The 13,567-nt window shown below is 40.7% G+C and overlaps 1 protein-coding gene across 1 annotated transcript in view; it reads left to right on the top strand.

Annotated features, from left to right (window-relative positions):
* Window positions 1-13,567, top strand: part of XRCC5 (X-ray repair cross complementing 5) — a 100,494-nt gene that overhangs the window by 31,293 nt on the left and 55,634 nt on the right. Inside the window, exons 13-14 of the mRNA XM_010336352.3 lie at window positions 1,426-1,559; window positions 8,340-8,533. Coding sequence (XP_010334654.1) covers window positions 1,426-1,559; window positions 8,340-8,533 — 328 coding nt within the window. The remainder of the gene's footprint in view (window positions 1-1,425; window positions 1,560-8,339; window positions 8,534-13,567) is intronic.

Below are 13,567 nucleotides of genomic sequence, written 5' to 3'. Positions count from 1 at the left end.
TGATAAAGACATACCCAAGACTGAGAAGAAAAAGAGGTTTAATTGGACTTATAATTCCACATGGCTAGGGAAGCCTCAGGATCATGGTGGGAGGTGAAAGGCACTTCTTACGTAGTGGCGACAAAAGGAAATGAGGAAGAAGCAAAAGCAGAAACCCTTGATGAACCCATGATATCCGATAGTGGAGAAGACTTATTCACTACCATGGGAATAGCATGGGAAAGACTGGTCCACCCTGATTCAGTTACCTCCCCCTGGGTCCCTTCCATAACACATGGGAATTCTGGGAGATATAATCAAGTTGAGATTTGGCTGGGGACACAGCCAATTCTGGCTCAAGCAATTCTGCCTCAACCTCCCAAGTAGCTGGGACTGCAGGCACACACCACTGCACTCAAATAATTTTTGTATTGTTTTTAGAGATGGAGTTTCACCATGTTAGTCAGGCTGGTCTTGAACTCCTGACCTCGTGATCCGCCCACCTGGGCCTCCCAAAGTGCTGGCATCCCACAGTGCTGGGATACAGGTGTGAGCCACTGTGCCCAGCCCCTATAATGTACTTTTTAGGAATTGCTTACTCTTTTCCACCTTTGATGACTGCCAGTGTTCCAGAAATAGTGCCTGAGGCTCAGCAGCTGAGCTGCTATGTGAACCAGCAAAATGAAAGTTATACACAGTGGTTTAGGTAGAGGTGTTTTTGCCTTTCATCCATATTGCTTTGGCCTGTGCCATTTTTATTGATGAGGTAGATTTTTATTGAGGAGCGTTTGCTTTTTGTTAGGTATTAGGAGAGACCTAAGGAAAGAGGATATCATATTTCTGCTCTCATGGAGCTTGAGGGTTTGAAAGGAATAGGGTAAGACATGTACGCAGGTGTGATTCGTGTCATGGAAGGTCATTCTGCCTCGGTAAATTGTGAAGGAGTCAGCTCACTCTGATCCAATGGTGTCTTCCTGTTAAGGTGCCGTACTCTGATAAAAGTTGTATTAAGTCGTTACAAGGCTTATGCTTCATTATCAGAGATTTTTTTTTGTTCTTTTTAATATTTTTCTTCTTTAGCTAATTATTAGTTTTTAAAATATTAGCTCGATGGATACTAAATACTTTGCTCCAGTCTCCATATAGAGATTGGTTTTTATATGGCTGTATTCCTCGGAAACAAACTCTGTTGCTTTTCATCTAATACTCCATTGTCAAAGGTTCACTGAATGGTAGAACTGGAATCTAATCAATCAGTCAAGATCTTTTCATGGCTAAGAAAATCAAGACTTGGATTAAATATGTGCATAGCTAGAGAATACTTTGGCAGGGCCAGGATTGTATAGCCTGCCAGTATTGCTGTGGATAGCTGTACATAGAAAGCATTTGTTTTAGTGGTGAATAATAGAAATAATAATTTTCTTTCTGCTTCTGTTTATCTTTAAGAGGCACAGTTGAATGCTGTTGATGCTTTGATTGACTCCATGAGCTTGGCAAAGAAAGATGAGAAGACAAACACCCTTGAAGACATGTTTCCAACCACCAAAATCCCAAATCCTCGATTTCAGAGATTATTCCAGGTGAGAGAGGAAAGATAAACAAGTCATATTCATTTTAAATGAAAGAGAGCTAAGTGCATAGTTACGATAATTGGCCAGTCCTAATTAAATGTGTTTATTCTCTGAAGGCCCCATTTGCTCTATTTAATGGAAGAATAACATCTTCCTCTTCTTACTTCAAAAGGTAAAAAGATTCTGAGCTCTTAGAAAAATAAAGTTAGAATGCTTTCTTTTTTTTTCTGGAAGATGGTTACTTGAAAAATAAAAATACAGGAAGGCCAGTTACCCATGCTGGAGTGCAGTGTTGTGATCTTAGCTCACTGCAGCCTCAAACTTCTGTGCTCAAGCAGTCTTTCTGCCTCCATCTCCTGAACAGCTGAGATTGCAGGCACATGTCACCATTCCTGGCTAATTTTTAAAAATTTTTGTAAAGTCAGATTCTTGGCCAGGAGCAATGGTTCACACCTGTAATTCCAGCACTTTGGGAGGCTAAGGCTGGTGCATTGCTTCAGGTCAGGAGTTCAAAAACAGCGTGGCCAACATGGTGAAACCCTGTCTCTACCAAAAACTACAAAAATTAGCCGGTCATGGTGGCATGCACCTATAATCCCAGCTACTCAGGAGGCTGAGGTGGGAGAATTGCTTGAACCTGGGAGATGGAGATTGGAGTGAGCCAAGATCATGCCTTATACTCCAGCCTGGGTGACAGTGAGACCCTGTCTAAAAAAAAAGGGAAAAAAAAAGACAGGTTCCTAGGTTGGTCTTTAACTCCTGTGCTCAAGCATTTCTCCCACCTCAGCCTTCTGAGTAGATGGCCCTGTAGTTGTGTGCCACTGCCCCTAGCCAGATGCCTCATTTATATTTCTTCAGGTGTTTCTCCTGTATTGTATGTAAATAACTCTTTTATTTGTTTTTTATATCAAAATAGTAGGAGAGCTTATATGAACTCTATCATAACTATTGTCAGAAAAGAACTGTTCTAGTGCCACATTTCTCAAAAATTTTATAATTAAAGGTAGCATAGGGATCAGATAAAGAAGTTATACTGTGAGATTATTATTATTTTTTGAGATGGAGTTTCGCTCTTGGTACCCAGGCTGGAGTGCAATGGCGCGATCTCGGCTCACTGCAACCTCCGCCTCCCGGGTTCAGGCAATTCTCCTGCATCAGCCTCCTGAGTAGCTGGGATTATAGGCACGCGCCACCATGCCCAGCTAATTTTTTGTATTTTTAGTAGAGACGGGGTTTCACCATGTTGACCGGGATGGTTTCGATCTCTTGACCTCGTGATTCACCCGCCTCGGCCTCCCAAAGTGCTGGGATTACAGGCTTGAGCCACCGCACCCAGCTACTGTGAAATTATTAATAACTAAAATACAGAAAATATAAAAAATCTGTTTCTGTATCTTAGGCCAAAGAAATTGGAAGACAGATTGGATTAAGGTAAATTGGAGAAGTTGACAAGAGAGCTGACTTATGCTGAGGAAGGAGAGGGCTAGATTAAGGTTGAAGGAGAAAGGAATATTCCAGTCCTGGATTAAGTTGATGACAGCAGGACATAGGCTTCTCTGACCCCCATAAAACTGAAAAAAATCTCATAAGCAGCTTTTTTTTTTTTTTTTTTGAGTTTTGCTCTTATTGCCCCTCAGTTTATAATGGGGATATATGCCTGTAACCCCATCCAGTTTGAGAATATAAATTGAAAATGTATTTACTACACCTAACCTACCAATCGTCATAGCTTAGCCTCACCACTTTAAATGTGCTCAGAACACTTACATTAGCCTACAGTTGGGCAGAATCAGCTGGCAGCATCGTGCACCGTAGTGTGAAGGTTGTTTGCCCTTGGGAGCTGTGGCTTGGTATCACTGCCCAGCATTGCAAGTGTCCTGCTGACTTCTACTGAATGAGTATCGCTTTCACACTGTTGTAAAGTGGAAAAATTATAAAGTGAACCATCATAAACTAGGGACCATCTGTACTTCAGCATGCTAAGTGTAATGAAGTGTATATTACAGATATAAAAATCCTTTGGTGCTTTTTGGCAAATGTAATTGAAGACCTAAAGCCTTGTACCATTTGTAGGGAAGGGAGGAGCAGGCCAGTTGAAAGCTTACCAAAATGGTTCACTATGGAGGAAAAGAGAAACTTCTATTAATAATATTTTGCAGACTTATTTAGGTAGGTTGTATTTATCTTTAATAAATGTGTCTTGGAATAACAAACAGATACAAGCCATAAATGCAGGCATTTTTATATTTCAAAGCTGCTGCAAGCACAGGCTTTGATTTTTATTACTTTGTTTTGTGGGGGAGACTTTTTAATACGGCTTATCTATATAAAGAACTGTCTTCACTAGGATACATAAGCTTTTTTAAAAAAACAAATGTTGGTCAGGTACAGTAGCTCACACCTGTAATCCCAGCACTTTAGGAGGCTGAGGCAGGCGGATCACCTGAGGTTAGGAGTTCAAAACCAACCTGACCAACATGGAGAAGCCCTGTCTTTATTAGCGTGGGGTGGTGGTGCATGCCTGTAATCTCAGCTACTCGGGAGGCTGAGGCAGGACAATTGTTTAAATCTGGGAGGCGGAGGTTGCAGTGATCGCCCCATTGTACTTCAACCTGGGCAACGAGTGAAACGCCATTTCAAAAAAAAAGGCAAAAAAAAAATCATCTAAAAAAAAACAAAAGCAAACAAATATGTATTGAGTACTAACAATGGACCACATACTGAAGATACTGTAAGCTTGCTTCTTTTATGGACCCCTCTAGAAGAATGAGAAAAGTAGAAAGACAAAAAACGAGTAGTTACAACAGTGGTGGGAAAACACCATGAGAATGAGAATAAGAAGAAAAAGATTTTGCAAATGAGTGACTGAAGGAAGGCTTTGCTGAGGAATTAACATTCGGACAGAGTTTTAAAAGAAAAAAAAACATACATGCATGTTGTAAGGAGAGTATGCCATGCAAAAGAAATAACATGGAAAAGCATGAAAATATGAAGAGGTAGGATGTGTCTAGGGATGCACAAATGGTTCCTTTTGGCTGCAGAATAAGTTCTGTATGGCAAAATAGTGGAAAAGGTGACAGAGAAGGTAAGTAGTAGGTAGGTGGTGAATACCTTGTATGCCACACTCAGTCATTTGGATTTTATGGCAGTGGGTAATTATTAAAGAATTTGTAGTGGCCCACTTGAAGCCTTAAGAGTTAAAGCATTGATGGAGAGAGTAGAGAGCAGAATCAATTCTTAAGGCATTTAGAAGGTACGGTTAGATAGAACTGGAGTGAGTGATGGAAAATCAAGTGGAATTGAAGATAACCGGATTCTAGCTTGGGTGACTGAAAAGATGATGTCACCTTTCATTATGATAAGGAATACAGAATGAGCAGGTGGAAAAGATAATTCATTTATTTTCACTAGTGTTAAATTTGAGAAAATCTATTGAATATCTCTGTAGAGACACTTAATGGGAAGTTGGAAACAGGGTTGCAGAGCCCAGAAGGCAAGTCAGGTCTAAATGCACAGATTTGAAAGTCCTCATTGAGGTGGAAGGATAAGTGAATAATAAGATCGGCTGGGAGAGCACATTGACTTAGAAAGAGAGAGAACAAAGTAACAGAACCCCAACATACGAGTGAACAATTAGACATATAGAAAAGGGCTGTTAAATAACAAAACGAAATGCTCCTACCTCAACCACGCAACAAAAGTCAGTAAGGTAGAAAACTAGGAGAAATGCATCTTGGAAGGCACAGGAAGAAAAGAGTTGGGAAGGAAAGAAGTGCAAGTCAGATGCACAATGGCACGTAGAGGTGAGCTTAGCAAAGGGTCTTTAGGAATTTGTAGTCCAGTTTGAGGATTTTGAGCACAGAATCTGTTGAGTAATGGTCTGCAAGCCAGGTTGCAATGCCTGGATGAGAAAGACTTCCTGATGAAGGGAGATAGAGGATACAATAAGCACTAGGAGGATGTGGGACCCAAGAAGGCTTCTTTTTTTTCTTTTTGAGTGAAATACCTACAGCTAAGGGTACATGAGCTGGGAGAAGGAGAGAGATTAATAATCAATTTGTAAGCAAGAGGTTAATTTAATTCTAATTTTGCAAAGTAATGCTGAAAATATATCTTTTATCAAGTATATAGTTAAAACCAGCTTTTAAATAATTGCTACAATGTTGCTTAAATCAGAATATTAGTAACTTCTGAGCTAATCTTTTTCAAATTGTAAAAGTCTGCATTCAGTAACAGTTGCTTAAAAGAAGTAAATAGGTCAGGAACTGTGATCTCAGCTTCTCAGTTACTCAGAAATGTCACTTTCTCATAATCCCCTTTTTTTTAATGCATTGGGAATTTTTACTTGAATGAATTTTCTAAGTATCTCACTTAGCTTAATTTGCATAAAATATGACCTTTCAGGAAATATGAGAGAGAGGTTGGTACTTCAGAACATCTCTTTTAGATCCTTTGTTAATTGACTTATGGATGATGATACTGAAAAGATTGCCTGGCGTTCATGCTGAAAACCTGGAATGTTTTTCAGTAGGAAGGCTGGGTAGGATATTTGTCCATTGATTGGTCTAGCTCTTTTCCAAGAAATGTCAAGTGGATATCACAGATAGAATCTTCAAGAGTTTATGAGAGGTAGTCTGCTATGTTGGGTGTTTGATTACTGTTTACATCTTTAGGACCTTTTAAGCTGTTGAGATATTTTAATGAACCAACGGAGAGCACTGTAAATTAAGGATTATGCATATAATAAGAAGGTGGGGTGTAGATTCACAGAGTTTGGGATCTTTTGGATTTGCTTAAACAATTTTGGGATTATCCTGATTTACATTGAATAGGCCTGATGTTATTGATGCTCAAGGGAAGGTCAAGTAAGTAATTAGGAAAGAGGCAGGAGTGAAAATCTGAGATGAATGATTATACCATGGAGAAGGAATAGTTGTGGTTGCTGGTCGAAATATGGGAGGGAGCAGGGAGAAGCACATGGAATTTCTGGAGGAAACTGGTACTTAATTCCTACCTCAGGGTTTTCCAAATTTACGGGACATCGACTCTTGGATGGTATTCAGTATTAAACATAAGCATCTTTAATTTTTTAAGAATAGAAACTTTCAGCCTCCATTTCTTCAGTGTAGGAAGGTAATCCATGGAATAGTATAAATCATATACTTTGTGATAGGGACAGTGTTTGGAAATTATAGGAGCTCTTCAGCTCCCTGGTGTTTTGTTTATTTGTTTAGAATTATAAATTTATAAGTTGTTTAAAAGTAGGAATAGTTAATACTTTAATTTTGGAATTATTCTTTATCAAAGGAAGGAAAACATCAATAAACTGATAGTTTCATCTTATTTCTTTGTTTTTTGATGACATCTAATTTTACTGGTTACCCTTCTATATTCCTTTTAGAGCATTTCCTTTTCTTGGCAGGCCAAGGCCTGGCATAGTATACTCGAGGCAGGATAGGTGGTTGAATGAAGTGGCATGCTGTGCAGAACTTCACTCACATGGGCAGTGGAGAACCTGCCCTGGTCTTGATCTTGGCGGCTTGGTGTTGCTTCTTGGCACGGCTGTCAACAGCTAGAGCCCCGGAAAAGAGCACTTTATTCCTGCAGCCATTATCCACCAGGTGCTTATTATGTGCCATGTAGTATTTTTGGTGCTTAGAATTCAGCAGTAAAGAAGAGAAGAGCCCTACTGTTAAGGAGGAGGGTTAGATAATAAGTAAACTAAAAAATGGATAATCTTAGATAATGATGGAGGCTGTAAAAAATATATGGGAAGTGATGGAAAATGACAGGGCTGTAGGATGGGGGCGGAGGGGCTGCTTCGTATAGAGTGTCAGGGAAGGCTTCTCTGAGGACACAGTATTTGAGCAAAGACCAAAATTACTATTATTTTTTTTTAAAGAACTAATTCTTTCGAGTTCTAGGGAAAGACAGAGGAAGCAGAGGGAGTGTTAGGCCCCAGCCCCAAAGGTAGGATGAGCCTGATGTATGAGCGAAGCAGGAGGAACCCAGCCCATTGTGGTTGTGAGTGAGGAGAACAGTGGCCGGTGACAGGATTGAGGAAGCAAGCAGGGCCACGTCAGGACTTCCTAGGGTATGGTGAGCAGTTCATTCTCGGACCCCTTCCAGTCAGACATTGGAAGGAGAAGCCAGGAGACCAGTTAGGTGACTGTGGTAGGCCAGGGGCAAGGTGATGGGGCCTGAGCAAGAGTGGTAGCAGTGGGGAGGAGAAAAGGTAGATGGACTCAAGGAGAAAAGTGCAAACTCATGGGGACAACTCAGTATTCTCATCTCTTTCGCAGACTTCTCTCTGGGACTCATGGAGCATGGACAGCTTCGCTGTAGCCACCTGTTTCATCCACCACATGGCATTCTCTAAGATTAAGTGAGGGAGAAAGCACAGTATGGTTAAGAGATTAAAGGATTATAACGAGAAAGTTATAATCCAGGTTGTCAGAAAATCTTGGAATTAGGTATTTTGGGGAATTTTGTATATTCCCCAAGTTGTAAAAGCAACAGCTTTGTTTTATAAGGTGAGGCTCCTTTCCAGGAGGTCCAGAGCAGGAGATACTGCTGCTAGGCTTGGATCTGTTTTTACAGTTGGTTTTAGGTATTGACCAATATCCTGCTAACAAAGACGGTTCTGAGGGAATCCTCTTTGTTATTTTTTGCATATGGTATGAATCGTATAGCCCTTTCACACTAAAGATGGAAGATTCCTGATCAGAAAATGTAAGGAAGCCATATATGTCTTCATCTGTATTTTAAAATCCTTACTTTTTCCAACAGTGTCTGCTGCACAGAGCTTTACATCCCCGGGAGCCTCTGCCCCCAATTCAGCAGCATATTTGGAATATGCTGAATCCTCCCACTGAGGTGACAAAGAAATCTCAGATTCCACTCTCTAAAATAAAGACCCTTTTTCCTCTGATCGAAGCCAAGAAAAAGGATCAAGTAACTGCTCAGGATGTTTTCCAAGACAAGTAAGTACTCGTGTAGTTGCGTTTAACGTTGGGGTACATAAGATTTGTGGTCATTTTGGGGTGGCTCTGGAGGTATCACATAGGGGTCTGTGGAATTAAAAAGATGGGAGGAAGAAGCCTTTTGCTATTTGGCCCTTGCATTGAAATACTTATTTCTTTCTTTTTTTTTTTTTTTTTTTTTTTTGAGACGGAGTTTCGCTCTTGTTACCCAGGCTGGAGTGCAATGGCGCGATCTCGGCTCACCGCAACCTCCGCCTCCTGGGTTCAGGCAATTCTCCTGCCTCAGCCTCCTGAGTAGCTGGGATTACAGGCACGAGCCACCATGCCCAGCTAATTTTTTTGTATTTTTAGTAGAGACGGGGTTTCACCATGTTGACCAGGATGGTCTCGATCTCTCGACCTCGTGATCCACCCGCCTCGGCCTCCCAAAGTGCTGGGATTACAGGCTTGAGCCACCGCGCTCGGCCTGAAATACTTATTTCTTATATGTGTCTGCTGTGATATTTTATCCTTGCTGTTCACCTTGGATTTAGAGCTAACTTCTGGGTTGATGACTTTTTGATCAGCCTCAGATTCTCAGTGAATTTTATGTAATATATAATTAGATAAATTTCTGAATATCTAATGCTAAATGTTACTCTTTTTAAAGTCAAGTACTGAGAATGAGTGTGTTGAAGATCATAGGTTTTTTTGGTTGGCAGGAGATTAGATGTTGGGGCTGTCATTGAGATTTTTGGAGGAAAAGTGGGAAGGAGAGTGAAAAACTCATTTCTTTAGCTGTTCTATTAGTGTATCAGTGATGTACTTGGTTGTGCTAATCGGGAGGTATTTGTAGTTTAAGGATTGCAAAATGCTTTTCATATACCCTTAAATCAAGCTTACAAGTGGCTATTAGGTTTTTTCCCTCTTCTGTTCAGTCTATGTCAGTTTCCATTCGAAACAAAACAAAAATAAAATAGAAATAAAAAAAGAAATTGTTGTTGCTCAGAAAGAAAGAAATTGTTGTTGTTTATCCAGAATTATTTGAGTGTATAAAATTGGTTTTACCAGGTTTAGGTCAACCAGTCATTGGTGACTTTTTTTCTCAAGCCAGAATAATCTATATATTTATTTATTTATTATTATTATTTTTTTAAAGACGGGATTTCACCATGTTGGTCAGGCTGGTCTTGAACTCCCAACCTCAGGTGATCTGCCTGCCTTGGCCTCCAAAGTGCTTGGATTACAGGCGTGAGCCCGGCCTATATATTTCTTTTGGCTATATTTTGAGATCTGATTTTAAACCATGAATTTTTTTCCTTTTTTCTTTGATTTTCTCTCCACAGCTATCTTTATTGACAAAGCCGCTTATTTATAAATACTCCAGTAGAGAGGCATTGAATAATTTCCAGAAACCTTCACAGGTTTCTAGAAATCATTGATTTAGAGAATTACTGTCTAAATTGAATAGAAAGCTTTGCACATTCTGTGGCTTTCTAAAGGTTAACATCCAGGCTTTTGTCAGATTTGAAAAAAAAAATGCACTTGGTTTTCTCCCCGCCAGCTCCCGGCTCCAACCCCCTGTAAGACCATTTCTCAAGGAAATTGATAGATTGTTTCTTTTCTTTTTCTTTTCTTTTTTTTTTTTGAGACAGAGTTTCACTCTTGTAAACCAGGCTGGAGTTGCAATGGCGTGATCTCGGCTCACCGCAACCTCTGCCTCCTGGGTTCGGGCAATTCTCCTGCCTCAGCCTCCTGAGTAGCTGGGATTACAGGCACGCACCACCATGCCCAGCTAATTTTTTGTATTTTTAGTAGAGACGGGGTTTCATCATGTTGACCAGGATGGTCTCAATCTCTTGACCTCGTGATCCACCCGCCTCGGCCTCCCAAAGTGCTGGGATTACAGGTGTGAGCCACTGCACCCGGCCAGATTGTTTCTTGATAGATACTATGATGTGCATTCCTTACACATCCTGAAGAGGTTTTCGTTTCTGTTCAGTCTGTCATGTGTTCTACACGAGAACACTGGCCCTAAAAATTCACTTTCCCTCTGCTATCCTTATCTACCTTCTAGATTAATATTTTAAAACAGTTCAGTAAAAGTCTGTGGCCTTTTCTTTCCCTGACACCTTTCTCTAGCCTCACTGCAGTCACAGGGCTGTCTCTCTCTGTGTGTTAAAGCTCTAGTCCATGATCTTGATTACCTTCTGCTGTTGTGGGAAAGAAATGGACCATTTCTCCTCTTACCTTTGATTAAAATGTAAATTAGCTGGTTAAAAAGGCACACCGACCCAGAAGGATGCTGTTCTGTCATTTGATCCCAGCTATGATTACATTTTTGGCTCTGGTCCTGCTAGTCACTCTTCTGGAAGCTCAGGTGTGCTGAACTTCTAGTTCTTTGCTCCCATAATGGTTTGCGGCATAGCTAAGTAAATCTTTCAGAGGCCTGAGAGGTATCTCACACACACAGTTGCTCATCCTCCTATTCTCTACTCTTCTGAGAAAGCTTAGTTTTTAAGAATTGCAGAAATGATTCATTTAGCAAATATTTATTGAATACCTCCTATATTCAGGAAGAATGATTCAGTCTCTTCTACAAGGTTCTAAAAACCCTCAATTTTTATGATAAAGCTCCAGTCAGTTCTAGAGGTAGCTTCCCCAAGGAAAGAAAAAATTGCCAACAATTCAGAGTGTTTTTGTATATATTCATCATCTCTGGATCCACGGTACATATTTCCAGTGGAGGAGAGAGGAGCTAAGGTCAGGAGTGGACACATGTCTGTTTAGGAAGTTTAGTCATCTTAAGAGCTGGGAATCATTCCAGCTCTTTCACTTAGTATGATTTTGGTGAAATAATTTTACCTTTATGAGATTTTCTTCATCTAAAAAAAAAATCTCAAGAGATATTAATGAAATCACAGATATTTAAGCACTTTGAGCAACTGTTATCCTTCACTTAAGGATAGGGATACATTCCGAGAACCATGTCGTTAGGTGACTTCATTGTGCCAGTATTATGGAGTATACTTACACAGACCCACATGATAGTCTACTACACACCTAGGCTGCATGGTTAGGTCATTTCATTGTGCGAATGTCATGGAGTGTACTTACACAAACCTACGTGGTAGAGTCTGCTACATACCTAGGCTATATGGTGTGGCCTATTGCCCCCAAGGTACAAACCTGTGCAGCATGTTACTATGTTGAATACTGTAGGCAGCTGTAACAAAGAGGTATCCGTATATATAAACATATCTAACAATAGATGCCTAGGGAGGCCGAGCTGGGCACATCACCTGAGGTCAGGAGTTCGACGGTCTGGCTAACATTTTTAGTAGAGAAACTGCATCTTTACTAAAAATACAAAAATGAGCCGGCGTGGTGACGTGTGCCTATAGTCTCAGCTACTCAGGAGGCTAAGGCAGGAGAATTGCTTGAACCTGGGAGGCAGAGGTTGCAGTGAACCAAGATCATGCCACTGTACTCCAGCCTGGGCGACAGAACAAGACTCCGTCTCAATTAAAAAAGAAAAAAAAGAAAGGAAGAAAAGGTAATGTCTTACACTATGATGTCATGGCAGCTGTGATGCCACAAGGCAATAGGAATTTTTCAGTTTTCCTTATAATCTTATTAGACCACTGTTGTATGTGTTGTTCTTCCTTGACCAAAACATCGTTTTGTGGTCCATGAATGTATTTGAAGGGAAGGCAGTAGTCAAAACCTAAAGCAATAATAATGTTATCTATAAAAACATTGAACCTTTGAGAAGATCTGATGTTTGTCTTGGACCTGTTGAATACTTAGTGTTAGAAGTGATTTCTTCATTTTAAAAGGATAAGACCACCATTTGACACTGTAGTCCCAAAATCTACTAAATATTACCCTTGTCATATAAAAGGATTGCCTCTCTTAATGTTGCTTTACGCCCTTGAAATGCAAATGTCATCTCTTGGGCAGAGAACTCGCATGAGAATGTGGACATCTCAGGTCTAATCCTGCTTGTGCAGCTGATGTATACGTGACCTTGATTTCTATTTATCTCTATGCAGGTGTTCTAAGGCCTTCTGCTCTTTTCAGGTCCACTGAGACTTCTCCTCGTGTACCCTCAGCAGACATCCTCACTTGGTTAATGGTTAAGACTTCAGACTCCAGAGTAGGCCAGTATGAGTCAGTGCCCCTTGCTCTGCAGTGTGGCCTTAGGCATAGGTTACTTACCCTTTCAAAGCTTCAGTTTCCTCATGAGTAAAATAGGGATTATGGGAATTTCTGTCTCATAGAGTTGTCATGGGGGTTAATCGAGCAGTGTGTGCTGTTCACTGTTGTATCCCCAAGACCCAGCAAAGTGCCTAGCAAATAGTAAAAACACAGTGTTTGGAGTAAATGATTTTAAAAATCCTAATCGTGTGCCTGGCATGTTAGCAGTGACAGTGACAGTAGTCTGTTCTCACACTGCTATAAAGAAATACCCAAGACTGGGTAATTTATAAAGGAAAGAGGTTTGATTGACTTGCAGTTCCACATGGCTGAGGAGGCCTCAGGAAACTTACAGTAATGGCAGAAGGCGAAGGAAAAGCAAAGACCTGTCTTATGTGTCAGCAGGTGAGAGCAAGTGTGTATTAGCACAGAAGAAACTACCTTTTATAAAACCATCAGATCTGAGAATTCACTCACTATTACAGGAACAGCATGGGGGAACCGCTCCCCATAAGCCAGTCACTTCCCACTAGGTCTCTCCCTAAACACCTGGAGATTACAATTCAAAATGAGATTTGAGCTGGGCTTCTTTGGGAGGCGGAGGCAGATGGATCGCTTGAGGTTAGGAGTTCCAGAGCAGCCTGGCCAACATGGCGAAACCCCCATCTCCACACACACACAAATAAAAAATTAGCTTGCTGTGGTGGCGCAAACCTGTAATCCAGCTGCCCTGGAGGCTAAGGGACAAAAATTGCTTGAACCCAGGAGGCGGAGGGTTGCAGTGAGCTGAGATCACACCCCTGCACTTCAGCCTAGGCAACAGAGTGAGACTGTATTAAAAAAAAAAAGAAGAAA

Source organism: Saimiri boliviensis, chromosome 5, assembly GCF_048565385.1.
Source record: "Saimiri boliviensis isolate mSaiBol1 chromosome 5, mSaiBol1.pri, whole genome shotgun sequence".
Lineage (NCBI taxonomy): Eukaryota > Metazoa > Chordata > Mammalia > Primates > Cebidae > Saimiri > Saimiri boliviensis.
This window is presented reverse-complemented; position numbering and strand designations above follow the sequence as displayed.